The sequence below is a fragment of the Salmo trutta genome, chromosome 31 (assembly GCF_901001165.1).
Source record: "Salmo trutta chromosome 31, fSalTru1.1, whole genome shotgun sequence".
Taxonomy (NCBI): domain Eukaryota; kingdom Metazoa; phylum Chordata; class Actinopteri; order Salmoniformes; family Salmonidae; genus Salmo; species Salmo trutta.
Window position 1 is genome coordinate 17,967,425 of NC_042987.1, and position 20,898 is coordinate 17,988,322.

The following is a 20,898-nucleotide window of genomic DNA, read 5'->3' on the forward strand; positions in this document are numbered from 1 at the left end:
CAATATATATTTTGTGGGATTTCTCTGTGGTCCCAGTTCAGTTGAATATAATTTGAGGCTATTGAGAGAAAATGTCTTGCTTTTTACCAATAATTGACTACTCCGGATCCATATCGATGATTATAAATTATTCTGTTAACAGACAACATTCACATAAATAAAAATCTCAATGTAATTATAGTAGACCCAAACATTTAATGAGTTCATAGTTACATGTCACTAGAGATACAGAATGGTAATTCAAATGGTAATACCATCGTAGAGTTAATTGTTGTGACTGATATTTTCGTTGTTAAACTGGTCAACAGGGCATTTCTTTTTTAAAAGAGCAGAGTTGCTTAGCCTATATGGTAGCCATGATGCAATACTGACCAAACAAACGCCACAGCTCTAAAGAAAGCTTTTGTATACTATTTTTATAAAAAAAATATTTAACCTTTATTTAACTAGGCAAGTCAGTTAATTAAGAACAAATTCTTATTTACAATGACAGCCTACCCAGGCCAAACCCTAACCCGGACAACGCTGGGCCAATTGTGCGCAGCCCTTTGGGACTCCCAATAAAGGCTGGTTGTGATACAGCCTGTAATCGAACCAGGGTCTGCATAATTGGGGAAAAACAGAAATTTCTAACCAATGGTACAACATTACAATATGAGAATATATTCAATAACAAGATGGTGATACTAAACACATTTATCACAAAATAAATATACTACACTACAGACTAGCCCACCTCTCTTTATCTTCATGTTCCATACAGAGTAACATACAATTATACCTGCGCCGCTTGTACGTCACAACATACACGCACGCATGCGCACGCACACACGACGTGAAGTTCGCGAACAATTCGTTATTTTTGAAGGACTCATTTTACTGACTCGGGAATCATGATTCGTTTTTCTGAGTGACTCGTTCACTTTAGTCGTTCGTTTGACCTGCTGGCCGCAATGAGTCCTACAGCAGATTTAGTGGATAGCCCCTTTTTTCAATATTCGCCAAAAATGACATACCCAAATCTAACTGCCTGTAGCTCAGGCCCTGAAGCAAGGATATGCATATTCTTGGTACCATTTGAAAGGAAATACTTTGAAGTTTGTGGAAATGTGAATTGAATGTTGGAGAATATAACACAATAGACCTGGTAGAAGAAAGAAAAAAAAAGAAAAAAACAACCATTACATTTTTTGAGAATTCTACCACCATCTTTGAAATGCAACAGAAGGTCCCAAATTTAGCCATCACTCTGGTTGTAATTCCGATGGTGTCCACAAGAGGGCAGCAGTGTATGTGCAAAGTTTTAGACTAATAACTTGAAGTATGAGCAAGCTACATTACATTTAGTGTGAAGTCACCCAGGTACATTTGGGCAAATCGTGAAGGACACGTTTACATTTATATTACATTTTTCTGCAATAATATCGTCAAATCTGTATACTTGGACTTTGATTTAGCTTTTCCAGTATTAGTAGCCATATTGTAAATCCAACATTTGCAAAACACCCAGTTTTCATAACTCCATATTCTTGTAGTTTTTGTCCAAAAGGAAAAGGCTTGCTGTCGCACAAGGTGAGCAGCAAAATTGTGCAACAGATACGGGGTTTCCGCATATTCCCGTAAAGCCCAGCTCATTGGCTATCTAGCTAGCTTTGTTTGACCTCGATTGGTGCTTATTTGACAAAGTTACAGTCAATCAAGTGAAGACCGCCCGTGTCATCGCCATGAAGGCGTCGCTCTCTGACCACATTTGGTGTCCTATAGGATATACTACACTCCTAATGATATAGTGAAGTCTAGTTACGTTCTAGGATCTCTGAGGAATAAATACGAACGTAATTTGACTGGTTGAAACAACGTTTAGGGTAAAATTTTCACAGATTCCCATCTTTGCAAATTGAGCGAGTGGAAATACAAAATGGATTGTGCATGCTATATGGACCTTTTTAGGATATGAAAAATGATTTTATCTAACAGAACGACACTTCATGTTATCTCTGGGAACCTTGGGATGATAAATCAGAGCAAGATTTCAAATTGTAAGTACACATTTCACCTTCAGAGGTGAATTTATCAAACCTATCGCGGTGAAAACAAGGGTTTTGTTGTTGTCACGATTCCCACCGACGGTGGCGCCCCCTCCTGCTCGGGTGGCGCTCGGCGGTCGTCGTCACCGGCCTATTAGCTACCACCGATCCCCTTTTTGGTTTTCCCTTTTTTTGGGGTTTTGGGCACCTGTGGCCAATTAGCTATTAGAGGGTGTATTTAGTTTAGCTGGCCCGTCTGTTGTTTGTGCGGGATTAATTTTGTTCATTGACGACGTGTTGTTCGTTGGCTTTACCTGGTCGCCTATTTGTATTGATTCCCTATGTTTGGGAACTTTTGTTTATTCTCCAGTGTTATTAAAAACACCACTCCCTGTGTTCGCTGCTTCCTGTGCCTCATTCCTCCTACATGACTACCGAAGCCATTACAGTTGTTAGGAGCTCTCCTCAAACAACAGCATGGCATTTTTTCACAGTAATTGCTACTGTAAGTTGGACAGTGCAGTTATATTAACAATAATTTAAGCTTTCAGACGATATAAGACACTTATATGTACCGACATTTGTTGTTTCTCTAAAATGTGCGATCATGACACATGGCGATTTGATACATGATTTACAACTGTCCCGTTGATGGAACGCCTATCCCTAAGAAGAACATAACCCTCCGGCTCAGCGACAAGCTCCAACCACCAAGCACCAACTGTCTGTACTATGCGCCCAGGAAAATAGATAATTAGCATAGAGAAGAAAAAGGTATGTTTAAGAACTGATAATTGATCACATGGTGCAAGAATTAATGCAATTAATAGGTTATTGAATATTATAAACTGGGTGGTTGGAACCCTAAATACTGATTGGCTGACAGCCGTGGTATATCAGACCGTATACCACGGGTATGTCAAAACATTTGTTTTTCCTGCTATAATTATGTTGGTAACCAGTTTATAATAGCAATAAGGCACCTTGGGGGTTTGTGGTATATGGCCAATATACCAAGGCTAAGGGCTGTGTCCAGGCTTTGCATATTGCCTAAGAACAGCCATTAGCCATGGTATATTGACTATATACCACACCTCCTCGGGCCTTATTGTTAATTATACAAGGGTGGGTCTAATCCTGAATGGTGGTTAAAGGCGCATTCCAGCCGGTGTCTATTCCACAAGTTACCACCGGCTAAATCTATGACATTAAAATGCTTATTTACTCTGTTCCATCTGACTGCAGAATCCACTGTCTCATCAGCCCAGCCAGGCAAGTTATACACTTCATCTCCACTATAAAATGCATCTAGACATTATCTCACATTTCTTTTAGACTAACATTTAGTTTTTAACAGCGGATGTTTGTATAAAGCTTGCTGTCTGTCTCTCTGACATTTGCAAAATTGTTTCAATATTCAAAATCGATCTCCAGCTGTCCCATAGTAATGAACGAGTCGGGACCAGACAGACAGGCAGCGTTTCTCTGCCAGTCGAAATTTATCATGAATCAACTGGCATAATTTTAATGGATATATATATATACAAAGAAATGTCAATTGGAAAAAGGTAGAACGAAACAAAGAGCAGCTACTGTAGTTTGCGGTCTTTCCAGCTTCAATTTGAAGTGATTGTGTTACTGTAGCTGTGTTGTTGGCTAGCTCCTCTGAACAACAGCGTCCTGATGAGTGAGCACATTTTCTATGCCAGGCTAAATAAATGTCACTAGAAAACAGATTAAACAAATGCAAATGCAGCTACTTTGCTGTTATTCTGGCTCCACTACATGACATGACTGTAAGTTAGCCATAGTTGGCTTGCTAGCAAGCAAGAGATAAGAACGTTGCCAGCCAGTATGACAATGGAACATTTAGAACAATGGCGTCCATAGATACAAAACAAATAGACTGAACGACTGGGTCGCGTCCATAGATACAGAACAAAAAGACTGAATGACTGGGTCTCTAGCAACCAAAACAATAGAATGAACAACCAGTCGGCTTGGGTGGCAACCCTAGATTTGTTTCGGGACTATATCTTGTGGAAGGATGAAACCGTATGAATAAATTAATAAAAATTACGCTTTTTATCATTATTTGAATATGTTGGTAACTCGTATAAAATTGATAATGCCCTCGAAGCCGGTGTTTGGAGGATACCTGTGCCTATATATCCTCCAAACACAGGTTTCTCGGGCATTGTCACTTATTTATCACCAACAGAGCTTTGTAGAACCAAAACCTACACAGCCTCTTCTTAACAAACTCGAACTCGAGAACAAATCATTTCGGGGGCTGCAGTTCTCGAACGACTTTGTGCTCATCACCCCCACGGCAGTCAAGCAATGCATTACGCCAACAGTCGTTCACAATATAGTCCGGGTGTGGCCACAATTAGACCTCATTTCAAATGTATCAAGAAATAATCTTATTTGTATGCCTCACAATCAACAAATGTATATATTTTTAAAGCACACGTTTACAAATCTCAGTCACAAATAAGCCCCGTATGGTGTACAAGAAGCTTGTAGAATTATGGTTCATGGTTTGACGGTAGGGGGTCCTGCATATTCTGTGCATTACTGACTCGAACAAAATGAGTCTAAATATTCATTATTTTGACTGAAGGAGTCGAAAAGATCCAAGCCAGTAAAAAGAGCCAAACTTCCCCATCTCTCTCACTCTCAGTTTTGTATTGCTATCCTTGTGGGGACCAAAAAATTGATTCCCATCCAAAATACTATTTACCTTAGGCCCTAAATCTAACCCTAACCCTAACCTTAACCCCAAACCCTAAAACTATACCTAATCCTAACTCCTAACCTTAGCCCTAACCCTAAACCTAACCGTAACCACTAACCCTAAATGTAATTCTTACCCTAATAGTAAACCTAACCCCTGAGCCTAAAATAGCATTTTTCCTCATGGGGACTGTCAAAATGTCCCCACTTGTCCAAATAGTCCTTGTTTTACTATCCTCCATGCACACACGCACACACACTTCTCTCTTTCACACACAACACTATCTCTCACACACATACATACACATTCTCTGTTTTTGGAACAGATTGCACGCAGCGGCTAGTGGACAGTGGATGTGGTCCCAGGATGTGTTCATGGAGTAGATTCTACTCAGCCAGCTGGACACTCTCTGAGGTTGAGTGGCCCGAATACCCCAGAGAGCCTCTCGAAGGAGATCGGGTCCTCATTGATCTTCATGTTCTGGATGCAGCCCTCAAAGGACCCCGTGACTGGGAGGGATGGGTGCATGGACGTTTCTGCCCAAGGAAGAGACAGATACAGTACTATATTCAAGAGGCATAATAATGATGGAGTCTACATTCAGTGTGACTTTGATTCATCCACCATTCACTGTCCAATGGGATCAATAGGTTATTATTTGTGTAAAATACAAGGGGTTCTCTATTACAATCAACTCCAGGTCTGATAGGGTTTTAATGTATCTGTAAATTCAGTGACCTCTCCTCCAAAGTACCAACCTGGAATGCCGCCCACATAAAGTGGGTCTTTGGTCAGAGTGGGGGAGGAGGAAGGAGGACCTATTTTGTGGTGGCCCTCAGTGTCCACATGCATCTCCACAACGTTGTTCCTCTTGATCACTGAGGCGAGACACACACACACACACACACACACACACACACACACACACACACACACACACACACACACACACACACACACACACACACACACACACACACACACACACACCCCATGTGCGTCACCTATTACGTATTAAAGACACTTCTTACTGTGTTTGTAGCTAGCTAGTTGGGTAGAGGCAAGTTATAACATGTGTAGGACAGAGGCAAGTTATAACATGTTATAACAAAAGTGTACCTGCAACTCTGTGGAACATTCCATCACACAAGGGCTGCTTGGGCCGAACGGAAACGCCGAATTCACCAGCTCCGTTGTTCACACGTGCCACCACCTGGAAAAACACATGCGCATCACAACACTGCACAACAGACGTGTCTGTAAGGAAACTCAGCCTAAAATCAGCCTGAACTGGAATCATGTTTTAAATGTCAAATCTAGCAACCATGCGCTAGAAAAACACTATTAATAAGGCTGTGACAGGCCCAGTCTTAACAGCCCAGTGCAGGGCAGGCTCACCTCTCCTCTGTGCATGTAGAGGCTGAGGTGGTGTCCAGTGTTGGGCCCACGGCGAGGCCTGCTGGAGTTCCCCACATGGAGCAGAACACCAGTCAGATTCCTGGGACGGATGTCAAACACTACCTCAAAGCTGGAGCCCACCACAAAGGAATCATCTGGAACAGACATCATTATCATCATCAGCTTCATCATTGTTGTGATTGTCATCATCATCATCATCTTCATCATGAACCATATTACCAATCTCAATGCTTAGCTTTCTACTCACTAATAATGACATATGCCCCTCTCCCTGAGAAGTAGGCCCCACTCTGTGTCTGTCCGTCAAAGCAGGGGCCAGCACCATGATTGGTGGTTGGCTCTGGCATGGGAGTGCCATTCATCTTGAAGTTACGCACACAGCCAATCACACTTTGCTTTGGGAGGAGCTTCCACTGAAAGTAAAGAGAAAATACAATACAATTTTGGGGTGTGAGTGTATGCTGTACTGTATGTGTGTGTGTTTGTGTGTTGCTTACCTTAAGTTCTGTGTTCAAGGAATCAGGAGCACTTCCCAGGTAAAGAGGAGAGATCAGTTCCATGGACGTGGCCTCATCACTGGTCAGCTGTCCATCCTGAGCCCTGATACCGTTCACTACCAACCGGAACTTCTTCTTTTCTAGGCTGAATATTACCTGCAGAAGATGAGGTCACCAATGATGACATTGTTTTTTGAGGGGCATGGTGAAAATGTTGACCCTGGGACACCAGAAGCTTGGTGCAATCATGCGTCACTGAATGTAGTGACAGTGATTTGGTACATTTCCAAAGAAACATTTTCAAAATCCCCAACATTGATCAACCTACGACCACAGTTTGTGAATAATATGATGTGAAACAACATCACAGATTATAGATTCTTCTTAGATAATAACCCACTGACCGAGTGCCATCTTCCATCATTGTACTTCTCCCTGTTGAAGATCTCCCTCCCCTTGCCTACTGACAGTCTGATCCTGCCCTTGGACAGGTAGAGAGCCACGTGAGAGCTCCCCCCTCTGGTGGCTGCATAGAACAGCAGGCCCTCGGCAGACTTGGTCCTAACGTCCAGGGAGAAATGAGGTCTAGTGGAGAGACACAGGAGTCAGGCCAGGGAGAGAAAGAAAGAGTGTGTGTGTGTGTGTGTGTGTGCGCTCACCTGGGCTGGAGCACCTGGGGAGTGAGGCTGTAGCTCAGGCTACTCACAGTGCCCCCAATGTGGTAGGCATGTTTGACTAGAACGGTGTGTGCACACACAGAGACACTGTCCTCTAACACCTCCATACCACCACCCTATACAACACACACAGGCACAGAGACACAGGAACTCAATATTAGAGAAAATGTTTTAAATACATGGGATTTACGGAAATAGTTTTCCGATGTCCAACAAGGCACCCTGGAAGGATTTGCCTTAGTCAATCGAAAAGTGGTTCTGAAATGCAAAGACAAAGTTTGGAGGATAAAGAGCTATGGTAAATATGACACTGCGTTTGATGATTAAAGCTCAAAGCTCAAGCTCAAGTCAATCACGCAGCAAACTGAACAAGGTCTTGTCTCAGTGTTCAATAGTAAACATGTATGAGCCCATTCTCATTCCTCAGTCCTTTTGGTTATCTATTGTAAGCCTCTGGGAGTTACAAACTGAGAAAGACGACGCCCATTTTGGGTACAACAGGCCACTGCGAGCCTCCAGAACAGCTTCAATGCGCCTTGGTATAGATTATACAAGTGTCTGGAACTCTATTGGAGGGATGCGAGACCATTTTTCAAAAAGTGTTTTGTTGATGGTGGTGGAAAACGCTGTCTCAGGTGCCGCTCCAGAATCTCCCAGAAGTGTTGAATTGGGTTGAGAACTGGTGACTGATACACATCTTTTAAACCCCTCTATGCTTCTTTGAATCCCCTCTTTCAAAGTCGCTGAGAGCTCTTCTTCTAGCCATGGTCTCCAAAATCATTTTTATACATGACCCTAAGCCAAACTTTTTCAGCGGGGACTCCATTTTTCCACAAAAATTTCTCGTGACCCCACCCCAATCTAATCATGATGCAACCTTAAAATCTGTACATTTCTGTACTCTTCATTTTTTCTTTTAAAAAAAATAAATAAAAATTTGGCGACTCCACTCCAGTTCCCGGACCCAGACATGAAATACCACTGCCCTAATCATGATGGGATGTTAATTGCTTAACTCAGAACCCACAGCTGTGTGGAAGCACCTGCTTTCAATGTACTTTGTATCCCTCCTTAACTCAAATATTTCCTTTATTTTGGAAGTTACCTGTATGTTTCCATGTTCAAGTGCCTATTTCATAATACTCTCTCATTCCTCCACAAACATGACATGCTAATACCAGTTCAGTCAAATGAGGCATGATATGTCTTAAATGTTATTGTTTGTTTCAGTTTAGGTACAGTATGTGTGATAGGGGGTATTTCAAAGAAAGAAAGAATGGAATGGATGGAAGGGCAGGGCCAGTATGGGTTGGATGGATGGAAGGGCAGGGCCAGTATGGGTTGGATGGATGGAAGGGCAGGGCCAGTATGGGTTGGATGGATGGAAGGGCAGGGCCAGTATGGGTTGGATGGATGGAAGGGCAGGGCCAGTATGGGTTGGATGGATGGAAGGGCAGGGCCAGTATGGGTTGGATGGATGGAAGGGCAGGGCCAGTATGGGTTGGATGGATGGAAGGGCAGGGCCAGTATGGGTTGGATGGATGGAAGGGCAGGGCCAGTATGGGTTGGATGGATGGAAGGGCAGGGCCAGTATGGGTTGGATGGATGGAAGGGCAGGGCCAGTATGGGTTGGATGGATGGAAGGGCAGGGCCAGTATGGGTTGGATGGATGGAAGGGCAGGGCCAGTATGGGTTGGATGGATGGAAGGGCAGGGCCAGTATGGGTTGGATGGATGGAAGGGCAGGGCCAGTATGGGTTGGATGGATGGAAGGGCAGGGCCAGTATGGGTTGGATGGATGGAAGGGCAGGGCCAGTATGGGTTGGATGGATGGAAGGGCAGGGCCAGTATGGGTTGGATGGATGGAAGGGCAGGGCCAGTATGGGTTGGATGGATGGAAGGGCAGGGCCAGTATGGGTTGGATGGATGGAAGGGCAGGGCCAGTATGGGTTGGATGGATGGAAGGGCAGGGCCAGTATGGGTTGGATGGATGGAAGGGCAGGGCCAGTATGGGTTGGATGGATGGAAGGGCAGGGCCAGTATGGGTTGGATGGATGGAAGGGCAGGGCCAGTATGGGTTGGATGGATGGAAGGGCAGGGCCAGTATGGGTTGGATGGATGGAAGGGCAGGGCCAGTATGGGTTGGATGGATGGAAGGGCAGGGCCAGTATGGGTTGGATGGATGGAAGGGCAGGGCCAGTATGGGTTGGATGGATGGAAGGGCAGGGCCAGTATGGGTTGGATGGATGGAAGGGCAGGGCCAGTATGGGTTGGATGGATGGAAGGGCAGGGCCAGTATGGGTTGGATGGATGGATGGAAGGGCAGGGCCAGTATGGGTTGGATGATGGATGGAAGGGCAGGGCCAGTATGGGTTGGATGGATGGAAGGGCAGGGCCAGTATGGGTTGGATGGATGGATGGAAGGGCAGGGCCAGTATGGGTTGGATGGATGGATGGAAGGGCAGGGCCAGTATGGGTTGGATGGATGGATGGAAGGGCAGGGCCAGTATGGGTTGGATGGATGGATGGAAGGGCAGGGCCAGTATGGGTTGGATGGATGGATGGAAGGGCAGGGCCAGTATGGGTTGGATGGATGGATGGAAGGGCAGGGCCAGTATGGGTTGGATGGATGGAAGGGCAGGGCCAGTATGGGTTGGATGGATGGAAGGGCAGGGCCAGTATGGGTTGGATGGATGGAAGGGCAGGGCCAGTATGGGTTGGATGGATGGAAGGGCAGGGCCAGTATGGGTTGGATGGATGGAAGGGCAGGGCCAGTATGGGTTGGATGGATGGAAGGGCAGGGCCAGTATGGGTTGGATGGATGGAAGGGCAGGGCCAGTATGGGTTGGATGGATGGAAGGGCAGGGCCAGTATGGGTTGGATGGATGGAAGGGCAGGGCCAGTATGGGTTGGATGGATGGAAGGGCAGGGCCAGTATGGGTTGGATGGATGGAAGGGCAGGGCCAGTATGGGTTGGATGGATGGAAGGGCAGGGCCAGTATGGGTTGGATGGATGGAAGGGCAGGGCCAGTATGGGTTGGATGGATGGAAGGGCAGGGCCAGTATGGGTTGGATGGATGGAAGGGCAGGGCCAGTATGGGTTGGATGGATGGAAGGGCAGGGCCAGTATGGGTTGGATGGATGGAAGGGCAGGGCCAGTATGGGTTGGATGGATGGAAGGGCAGGGCCAGTATGGGTTGGATGGATGGAAGGGCAGGGCCAGTATGGGTTGGATGGATGGAAGGGCAGGGCCAGTATGGGTTGGATGGATGGAAGGGCAGGGCCAGTATGGGTTGGATGGATGGAAGGGCAGGGCCAGTATGGGTTGGATGGATGGAAGGGCAGGGCCAGTATGGGTTGGATGGATGGAAGGGCAGGGCCAGTATGGGTTGGATGGATGGAAGGGCAGGGCCAGTATGGTTGGATGGATGGAAGGGCAGGGCCAGTATGGGTTGGATGGATGGAAGGGCAGGGCCAGTATGGGTTGGATGGATGGGCAGGGCCAGTATGGGTTGGATGGATGGAAGGGCAGGGCCAGTATGGGTTGGATGGATGGAAGGGCAGGGCCAGTATGGGTTGGATGGATGGAAGGGCAGGGCCAGTATGGGTTGGATGGATGGAAGGGCAGGGCCAGTATGGGTTGCTGTTGATTTGACATACTTTCTGAGGACAATCTGGCTGTAAGTGACTGTGTGTGCAACTGTGTGTTCTCGGTACACTCGTTAAAATATCTGTTTACCTTTTGTGTATTTGCATAAATACAAATGCATATACACAAATACAGTGCCTTTAGAAAGTATTCACACACCTTGACTTTTTCCACATTCTGTTGTGTTACAGCTGGAATAATTTAAAATGGATACAATTTTCGATTTTGTGTCACTGATCTACACACAATACCCTGTAAGTGGAATTATAGTTTTAGAAATGTTTACAAATTTAAAAATAATGAAATGCTGAAATGTCATGAGTCAAAAGGTATTCAACACTTCTGTTATGGTATGCCTAAATAACAAGTCACATAATAAGTTGCATGGACTCACTGTGTGGAATAACTGTGTTTAACATGATTTTTAAATGACTAACCCATCTCTGTACCCCATACATAAAAGTATCTGTAAGGTCTCAGTCTAGCAGTGAATTTCAAGCACAGATTCAACCATAAAGACCAGGGAGGTTTTCCAATGGTTCGCAAAGAAGGGCATCTATTGGAAGATGGGTAAATTTTTTTTAGAAAATATCCCTTTCAGCATATTAATTTACATTTTGGATGGTGTATCAATACACCCAGTCACTACAAAGTTACAGGCGCCCTTCTAACTCAGTTGCCGGAGAGGAAGGAAACCTGTCAGGGCTTTCACCATGAGGTCAATGGTGATTTTAAAACAGTTACAGAGTTTAACGGCTGTGATAGGAGATAACTGAGGCTGGATCAACAACATTGTAGTTACTCCACAATACTAACCTAAATGACAGAGTGAAAAGGAGGAAGCCTGTATAGAATACAAATATTCCAAAACATGCATCCTATTTGCAATAAGACGCTAAAGTAATACTGCAAAAAATGTGGCAAAGAAATAAACTTTTTGTCCTGAATACAAAAGCGTTATATCCAACACAGCACATCACGGAGTACCACTCTTCATATTTTCAAGCATGGTGGTAGCTACATCATGTTATCGGTATGCTTGTCATCAGCGAGGACTAGGGACTTTTTTCTATATAAAAAGAAACGGATTAGAGCTAAGCACAGGCAAAATCCTAGAGTAAAACTTGGTTCAGTCTGCTTTCCAACAGACACTTGGAGACAATTTCACATTTCAGCAGGTAAATTACCTAAAACACAAGCCTTGTGTTTTGTAACTAGGCAACTCAGGAACATTAAATGTCGTCTCAGTAAGCAACTCCAGTGTAGATTTGGCAGTGTATATTAGCTAGTTTTGACTTAAATCGGCTTGAAAATCTATGGCAAGACTTGACCATGGCTGTCTAGCAATTATCAACATCCAACTTGAAAGGACTTGAAGAATATTGTTAAGAATAATGGGCAAATATTGTACAATCCAAGTATGCAAAGACTTACCCAGAAAGACTGTAATCGCTGCCAAAGGTGATTCTAACATGTATTGACTCGGGATGGAATACTTATCTAATCAAGATTTTGTTTTTTTTAATGTGTGGAAAATAAAACTATGTTCTTCCACTTTGACATTAGAGTATTTGTGTAGATCGTTGACAAAAAAATTACAATTAAATTCATTAAATCCAACTTTGTAACACAACAAAATGTGGAAAAAGTCAAGGGGTGTGAATACTTTCGCTTATAAACATGCAATGAAAATAGACACTCATAATTTGCACCATTGCAATATCCCACCAACATTTGCAATGAATGGGAGCCTATATTGTTCATGGTGGTCATTGTAATCCTGACATAGTTGTGCTAATCTGTAATTGCAAGTTTTCACTTTGGAAGAGTTGGTCGGATAATCCGAGTGCATTCCGTGGTTGAGTTATTGTAGGTTTACGAGACCACAGGAGATCAAATGATTTAGATGGATGCAGGCCAAGGTTGTCAGGTACAAATGCTTGAGAAAGCATCCAGTAAGAGATGCATGTCAATGATGCACAGCTTTATTCAATACTCCAACATTCCCTGTGTCATGTTCCAGTATCCACTTCAGGTATTCACAGGCCATAACTATTACTATTCATTCCTACTGCAACGTTTTAATTCTACACCCTCAGTCATTCAATAGTATAATAATATTGTGATAGTACATCATATTATGATCATATTATGATCATTCTTGTATTTCAGTATAGACTATTGATCATTCATTAGTCCAAGTCATTGTGAATAGGGAAAGCAGAGAGGGAGCGAGGACAAGGAAATGACTTAACATCAGGCTGGCGGTGACCAGACGGATTGATGGACTGATGATGATGATGGTGAATGAGTGGGTTAATAGATGCTTGTGAATCACTGGTCAGATAAGTGGTTTATTGTCGTGAAACATGCTTAAGATAGAACAGCGTACAAATCAAAAGTGAAACGGTGCTTATAAAATAAACATTCTTTAATAGTTTATATTTAATAATAGTAGTCATGATGATGTGGATGTCCATGCAGTAATGTGTTTATCAGTCACGTACAATAGCAATGGGTTTGTGCAAACAATGTGCGAGATGCTAATATTGCTCATGTCAATATCAATTTGTCCTCATTAGTCGGCAGGTCTTCCTTCTCTTCATCTCTGGAAACAAAGCAGCACAACACAGTCAGAACAACTTTATCAACACAACGTGCACGGGAAGTGATGAGTGGCTTGTTCCTAGGTAATCATAGTATAGTGTTATTGGAAACTTGGATTGAAGTCTTGTTCCATCATTAGGACAAGGATAAATGAATACAATTGTGATTGGTATGGCATACAATAAACATGCTTTCCTGTTGGTGTCACAAGTTATGTGGTTATAAGAGTAGTCGTCAGTCAGGTAGGTAATTATTGTATGTTCATCATTGTTAACTGGGCTAGCTGAGTTCAATGTTCTTTCTCACCTTCCTGGAAGTGTTGCGGTCGAGCATCAGTTGCGGAGGTCTGTCAGAGCTACACGTATCCAGCAGCACATCTCCTGTAGAGCTGAACTGACTCAGGTCCTCTGCTCTGTACAGGAAGTTAGGCCTGCAACACAACAACAACTTTCAGGAGGTGGTACAACTAGGACAGTAACACTACATCTAATATCAATATCAGGAGACCTTAGCACTATGAAATGTGAACTATGAATGCACCACGGATGTTAACATGAAACCTTTCCTACAAAAATAGACTTCTAGTAGTTATGCTAGGTTATTACTCATTGGTTGCATTTCATATTCGATGTGTGTATTTCTTGGTATTCTGCAAGGCTCATTTGAAAAAGGCTCTCAGTATAACTCCCTACTTAAATAAAGGTTGAATAAATACAACTACTACTACAACCACTATGATAACCACATATGTACTGTATCTAACAACTATTACTCCTGCTACTGTGTTGTGACTGATGTTAGACATTCTAATAATAAACAGTGATATGCGTTTACCTTCTCACGTAGAGGTTGGAGATGCAGCCTTTGAAGGTGTCTTTCCCCAGGAACACAGAGTCTGGGTTTGAACTGAAGGAGCTTGAGGTGATCTGCCCTCCCACATCCTCGTCATCTATCCGCAGCTCGATACTGTAGGGCAACACGGGACGGTACTTATTTACAGTATATGTGTCAGTGGTTACCAATCTGTATAACCAGTGTGTGCTGAACTGTCACAACAATATTGTCTATGGTAAGTCTCAGTCATCACCAATCCATCATGGAACTGGATAAAGTTCAAATGGTGGGTTTAATAGCTTTCTATCCATCTATGTTGAATGTTTGATGTTCTACCTTTGAGAAGCCACCTTTCTGGTGGCAGTCAGGTAATGCCATTTGCCGTCCTGGTACTGCTTGCTTGATTTCAAAGATTTCCAAGCTGTGTCTTTGAACGTCAGGACCACATAGCCGTTGACCAAGGCAAGTTCGATGGCGCCAACGTTCTGTCGGAGAACCGGGTAAGGATAAAGATCATTTCAAACAGTCAGGTCACTCACATTTGCTGCATCCTAAAACTAAAAATGTCAAAACAACAGTTGAAGAAAGAAATGTGGAGCGAGAGAGGGAGACAAAGGGGTGGTGTGGTCTACTAACCGACTCGGTGTTCTGCAGTAGGAGCCCATTTTTCTCAGAGCTCTTGAATCCCAGTGAGACTGTGACATCACTTGCCAGGCTGAAGCCTTTGAGAGCAGCTGACAGAGAACTCCCCACGTTAAACTCTGATTTACGAGACGCCTGGAACACAGAGACATTGTCATGCGGTTACTAACAGTGGACTGGAGTCAGTTACAGCATCTTGGTGGCATCAATATACGCAGTAGTGGCACACAGAAATGGCTTCCTGACAGTATAACTAGGTCTCCAGTGAGTAAAGATTAAAGGGGTAGAAATAAAAATATAATGCCGTGTTATTGACCATGTTTGAAAAAAGGTCTCGAAAAAGGTGAAAACTTACCAGGAAATCCGTGGGACAGCCCCGGCTGATGCCCACTTTTTCCTCGAAGGTGGGGTACTTGCTGTTGACCTTGATGTTGTTCATGCAGGCCTTCAGTGGCTGCGCGGTGATGTTGTGTCTGTGAGCGGGAACACACAAACACAATGTTATTTCTAATCTGGTGTGATGTACGGTTAAGGAAACAGTATACTACCAATAAGGCTTTACAACTTACTCAACATCCATGTAACACGGGCAGAGTTTGATCATTCAAATCGTAACGCCAAACATAATAATAATAATGTTCCTAGTAAGCAGGTGAAAAGCAGCCACCTTTCTCTCAGGGCTGGTGGTACGCCACCGATGTAGTAGTCTGCGAAGTCTCCAGGGGTGTACAGGACATTAGACTTGACCACCTCCTTGCCTGCTACACGGATCTTCATCTCTTGGCTTCCTTGAGACTCGATAATGATCAACACTTCTGCTTGGTCTGAATTCTAAAGAGAAGGGGAAAAAAATAAAAAAATCAGGGAGAACTATTTGAGCAAACCAATGTGAGTTCTACAAATAACTAAATATCTATCTATCTAGCGCCAACTGCCTTACCACTGGGAAGACTTTGGTAGCGCTTTGTACTGGTTCTCTGAGCAGGTTACTATGGATGACGATGTAGCCTCTCTCAAACGTCACACTGTAGTAGTTGTCCTACAAAAAAGAGGAAAACAAGCAACGTCAAAAAACACAGTCAGTGGGACAAACTGACAAGAGAAGAGAAACCTAACAGCTACTCAAGTGTCAACGATGGCACATTGTCAACTTTACCACACCAAATGTTTCAACGTGAGCAGAGTAAGTAGCTTACCTCATTTCCAATGTAGAGGAAAAGCCCATTTTCTGAGCGAGTGGAGATGGTCTGGCCCAGGAGGAGGGTGGACGCCTTGACACCTTGGGTGGACACCTTGGCATAACCAGTCCCCTCAAAGTAGTCAAACACCACTGGTTGGACATACCTGGGCACAGAGGGATTCAATCAGAATAGGGTTAAGGTTGTCTGTAAAACTCAAGATTTGGTCAAGACTAACTGGGGAGCTACATTGGGTGGTCGGGGAAACAGAAAATGCAAAAATAGAACTGGAGAGTACTTTTGCTGCTCACAGAGCTACGCTGCTAACGCCCAGGTTTCATTCAACTGAATAGGAGCGAATCGCGCTATGCTAAAGTTTAGTGTCCAGTTTAGCAGGCTTGGAGTCAATCCAGCCACTTAACATGTTCATCAGTCAAGTGATAGACAGGGGAGATTGACTGTATAACAAGGACTCTTTGTTGTTCTTTGATCCAGGAGCATGATCTCCAATCAATACCTCATTAGGCTTGGTGGTATTTTATTAGGATCCCCATTAGCTGTTGCAAAAGCAGCAGCTACTCTTCCTGGGGTCCACATGAAACATCATACAGAATGACATAATACAGAACATCATTAGACAAGAACAGCTCAAGGACAGAACTACATACATTAATCTACCAATCTCTTTGTGTGATGCTTATACCTCTTGCATGGATTCTCCAGGTTGACCTTGACAGCATTCTTAAAGTTGTACAGACTGATGAATCTGTCATTGAAGGTGGACAGCTCGATGCATCCCTTATAGTTGGGGTAGTTGAGGGAGGCTGGAGGCTATCGAAACAACATTTTCAGATGTTATACGAGGTCGAAAATGCTTCAAATCAGTCACTGAAAAAGGTTATTTTCAGTCAATGTCATACCAAAGTGTTGTTATGAAGTCAGGTGCTTACAGTGAAGTTGGAGGGGTAGCCCCCGACATAGAAGACAATGTCACTAGGGTCCAGGTTTAGAAGGTTCCTGGTCAGCTCTCCCTGCTTGCTGCTGGTCTGAGGTGGGTCCGGCTGGTTGGATGTGAACAGCTTGGTGAGGTTCACTTCTGCGTCTTGGTAAATTCTGAGAGATTGTAAGAGGTCAATGTTAGATCAGGGTTACTCACTGAAATCTAATTTCCCAAGACTTTTGATGGTCGAAGGTATGGTTTTACCTGCGCAGGTCCACCTTGTCAAAGAAGGAAGGCTCAGAGGGAGACCTAGTGATGAAGTCTGTCTTGATCTCATACTCTTCTCCATCCAGATTGTACACACAGAACAGCACGTTATTCCTCAGGGCCATGCCGATGAAGTCTTTAGACGACTGTGGGAGAGAGAGAGAGGGGAGGACAGTCAGTGCGAGCATTTCCAACCACAAGCAAACTGTCAAATGTATGCGTGCCATTAGTTCAATAAAGAAATATACACATGTATTAGGAGAATGCCGACTGAAGTGCCAGAGAGCTTTTCTGAACCAAAAGAAAACTCAAATCTATATCATCAATTTTTTTTCTTCCATTAGGAGAATAGGGACGACAAGGTCCAGTCCACTCACATCTCGGTTACCGAGGTAGAGTACGAACATGTCACTCGTGTCTGTGATCGTGGTGGCCTGTCTCTGTCTGCGTGCTCCGTCCCCTCGGTTGTTGGGGAGCTCTGGTCTCTGCAGGGACAGGGACAGGGACGTGTATGCCTTCAGGTCTTCTATATCCCTTGGGGGACGCAGCTCCACGTGGCCCTCCCCACTGAACTTCATAGGGACCGCAATCTGGAGAGACAAGGAGAGAGGTTGTACAGGGTTACTAAGGGACCAGCAGTGTAAAGAGAAATCAGTGTTCTCCTTTGTGGGAATCACAACTGTCCATCAAATTCCCCAAAGGGCTCTGTCAAGACCTAAACCTGCAATTCTTCAAACTGAAATGAGTCCATGTATTCACGTCTTAATTCTCAACAGCACTCACTGCTGCAGAGACTGTATGGCCAGTGGAAGGGGTAACAGGTTATACACAGTGGGTATATCTGGTGGGGTGTGGACCCAGGGTGTGTATAGAGTTGTGTGTGTGTGTGTGGTGGTGCATTCGTACCCTATTGGCTGCGTCTCTAGCCTGCTCGATGAGCTCCTTGATCCTATTGATGTTATCAGAGACGTTGGTGACGGGGGAGAGCTGAGAGCTGAGCTCCTCCACCTCCGAGATCTTATCCTGCAGAGACGGGATGCTGTTCAACAGATTCTTCACTGTGGATGGGGGAGGGGGAGAGACATAACGAGAGAGAGAGAGAGAGAGAGAGAGAGAGAGAGAGAGAGAGAGAGAGAGAGAGAGAGAGAGAGAGAGAGGTTAGACCTTTTAACCATTTCACACCTGAACAAAACAGGAAATGAGTGGACAATCATCACAGTACATACAGTACTGTTCATGCATGGTAACACCATTTTAATAAGATGAGTCATATTTATTCCACCTTTATTTACCCGGTGAGGTCCATTGAGAGAATTCTCTTTTTACAAGGGAGCCCTCTTTATGGGTATCTATTCCCTCCAGCATATGCAGACATAGGTTAGTGGAGTGATTCTTCACCTGATTTGTCCACATCGTCCATGATGCTGCCGAGGTTGGAGTCGGAGGGCATGACGTTGAACTTGTCCACTTCCTCTCTGATGGCGTTCAGTCTGTCCATGGTGGTGCTGGCCGTGTCATTGGCAGACGCTGCCTTCCTCTTCGCCTCATCTAGCATGTCTCCTATATCATCTGAGAGAAGGAGAGGCGAGAGGGAATGAGCGAAGGAGGAGAAGGGGAAGGAGGGAAGGAGGAGAGGGGGAAGGATTGAAGGAGGAGAGGGGTAAGGAGGGAAGGAGAAGGGGGGGAAGGAATGAAGGGAAAGAGGGGGAAGAAGGGGAGGGAGGGATTAGCGATGAGGGGATGATGACACTTAAGTCAAAGCACTCTCATAACTCATATTTCGCTCTTCCATTGATCAGTACATTTTCCATAATTTGGTATGTTCTATCAGACATCTTCTGGTCCTCCTACTACCCGAGCCAACGTACCTCTCTGGATGTTGTTCAGCTCTGCCTGGGCATCCAGCAGGTCCGTTTCCAATGCTTTCTTCTTATTCTCTGCGTCATTCAGGCGCTTCTTCTGGGCTGTGAGGTCATCAGAGGCCTCTGTCGAGTCAAAACAGAGCTTAGTTAAGCCTTAACTATGCCACTACATTTAGGCCACATATATTTGGTTGGCCCCTTACGCACTCTAAAAACACTATTACAACTTATAGCAACATACCTTTGAGATCTTTTTCTGCGTCCTTGGCTTCCCTCAGTAGGTCGTTCCCGCTGTCTTTCAGATCCTTAGCTCTCTTTGTCAGGTCCTCTTTCTTCACATCCTATAATGAAGAAAAGAAAGAGGTTGAAGAATATTGCAGAAACAGGTGGACCAAAGACACATCAGCTCAGAGTTAGGTGCTGTGAGGTCAATATCTCCCTGGTATGGGTCTAGTGGCTCGACCGGGGACTCACCTTCAGGGCTTTGTCAGCTGCATCTTTGGCCTCCTTGGCTGCCTTCTCTGCAGCGTTGACCGCATCTGTGATGTTCTTGTAGGCCTCAATGGCGTCCATGGCATCACGCACATCAGAGCGGCCACTCGAGTCCCTCACAGCACTGTGACATAGGAAGACGAGAGAGGGGCGGGGGGAGGAGGAAAGAGAGAGGTGGGGTGGTAGAGAGAGAGAGAGAGAGAGTTAGAGGGGGGTAGAAAGAGACAGGAAGGAAGGGAGAAGAGAGAACAGAAGAGAGAGTAAACACACGCATTTGGATTTTCAGAAATGTCAATAAACCAAATGGAACAACAAACATGCAGCATGAGGGGGATCTACCGGATGGCAGATCTATCTGGCACGACCCACTGAGGATGAAAACCACCCAACATAAACATCCCTGTTAAAGAACCACAACTACCGCCACTAACATTACTTCAATACTATGTCGTTGATGCTTGCGGAACCTTTTGAGTTGATCCTCTACTGTCATCTTGAATTACGTGCTGCTGAGGAATTATGGCTTCCCATTGAAGCTAACACGGGCAATACAGTCTTGAGACCATTTAGCTTAAACTACACAAACCAGCAGCAGAAACTGCCTTGTTGTCATAACCCTGGACCCATCCCGTCCCTGGTGAAAGAGGACATGTCCCCGCATCCCAGGTCCCTAGAACTCACTCCTGTAGTTCCTTGGCCAGCTTGGCCAGGTTCTCTGCGTGTCTCTCTGCTCGCTCCACAATGTCCTCCTTGGCCGCGGCCTGGGAGATGGCGTTGACCTTCTTGGTGAGGTCAGTCCTGGCGCCGTCCAGTTGGGCAGCTAGCTGTTCATACTCCTGGAGAGGAGAAAGACAACAGGGTCACATTCATTAGGCACCAAATGGAAGAAAACATGACTGAAACAGGGACTACCTGAACTTGTCCAATAACAAATGGTAATGTTTGCTTTCCGTTGCAAACTGTTTTGCTACGTTTTGTTACCGCATGCCTAATGAAGAGAACAGAAGAACCACTGTAGGCACAGGAAATACAGGCAAGGACATACCATCCTCTTTACCTAAAGTCATG

At 44.7% G+C, this 20,898-nt stretch overlaps 2 protein-coding genes across 4 annotated transcripts in view; both read right to left on the reverse strand.

The window, feature by feature from the left end:
* Positions 1–4,453: 4,453 nt before the first annotated feature.
* On the reverse strand, positions 4,454–7,938 carry LOC115169664 (laminin subunit alpha-4-like). The gene is made up of 8 exons (XM_029725522.1): positions 7,343–7,938; positions 7,088–7,268; positions 6,684–6,839; positions 6,434–6,599; positions 6,166–6,320; positions 5,887–5,980; positions 5,526–5,645; positions 4,454–5,303 (listed from the first exon to the last, which is right to left on the reverse strand). The coding sequence occupies exons 1-8, from the start codon at positions 7,465–7,467 to the stop codon at positions 5,158–5,160; spliced, it is 1,143 nt and encodes a 380-aa protein (XP_029581382.1). The 5' UTR covers positions 7,468–7,938; the 3' UTR covers positions 4,454–5,157.
* A 5,404-nt stretch (positions 7,939–13,342) lies between these two features.
* The window catches only part of LOC115169663 (laminin subunit alpha-3), a 97,129-nt gene continuing 89,573 nt past the window's right edge, over positions 13,343–20,898 (reverse strand). For all 3 annotated transcript variants that reach the window (XM_029725521.1, XM_029725520.1, XM_029725519.1), the window contains 19 exons: positions 20,512–20,666; positions 19,813–19,954; positions 19,580–19,679; positions 19,345–19,461; positions 18,875–19,045; positions 18,383–18,534; positions 17,854–18,066; positions 17,474–17,622; positions 17,220–17,382; positions 16,973–17,100; positions 16,288–16,435; positions 16,032–16,130; positions 15,759–15,922; positions 15,447–15,564; positions 15,086–15,226; positions 14,786–14,934; positions 14,450–14,581; positions 13,922–14,045; positions 13,343–13,616 (listed from right to left, as the gene is read on the reverse strand). In XM_029725521.1, coding sequence (XP_029581381.1) covers positions 13,611–13,616; positions 13,922–14,045; positions 14,450–14,581; positions 14,786–14,934; positions 15,086–15,226; positions 15,447–15,564; positions 15,759–15,922; positions 16,032–16,130; positions 16,288–16,435; positions 16,973–17,100; positions 17,220–17,382; positions 17,474–17,622; positions 17,854–18,066; positions 18,383–18,534; positions 18,875–19,045; positions 19,345–19,461; positions 19,580–19,679; positions 19,813–19,954; positions 20,512–20,666 — 2,571 coding nt within the window. In that variant the 3' untranslated portion in view covers positions 13,343–13,610. The remainder of the gene's footprint in view (positions 13,617–13,921; positions 14,046–14,449; positions 14,582–14,785; positions 14,935–15,085; positions 15,227–15,446; positions 15,565–15,758; positions 15,923–16,031; positions 16,131–16,287; positions 16,436–16,972; positions 17,101–17,219; positions 17,383–17,473; positions 17,623–17,853; positions 18,067–18,382; positions 18,535–18,874; positions 19,046–19,344; positions 19,462–19,579; positions 19,680–19,812; positions 19,955–20,511; positions 20,667–20,898) is intronic.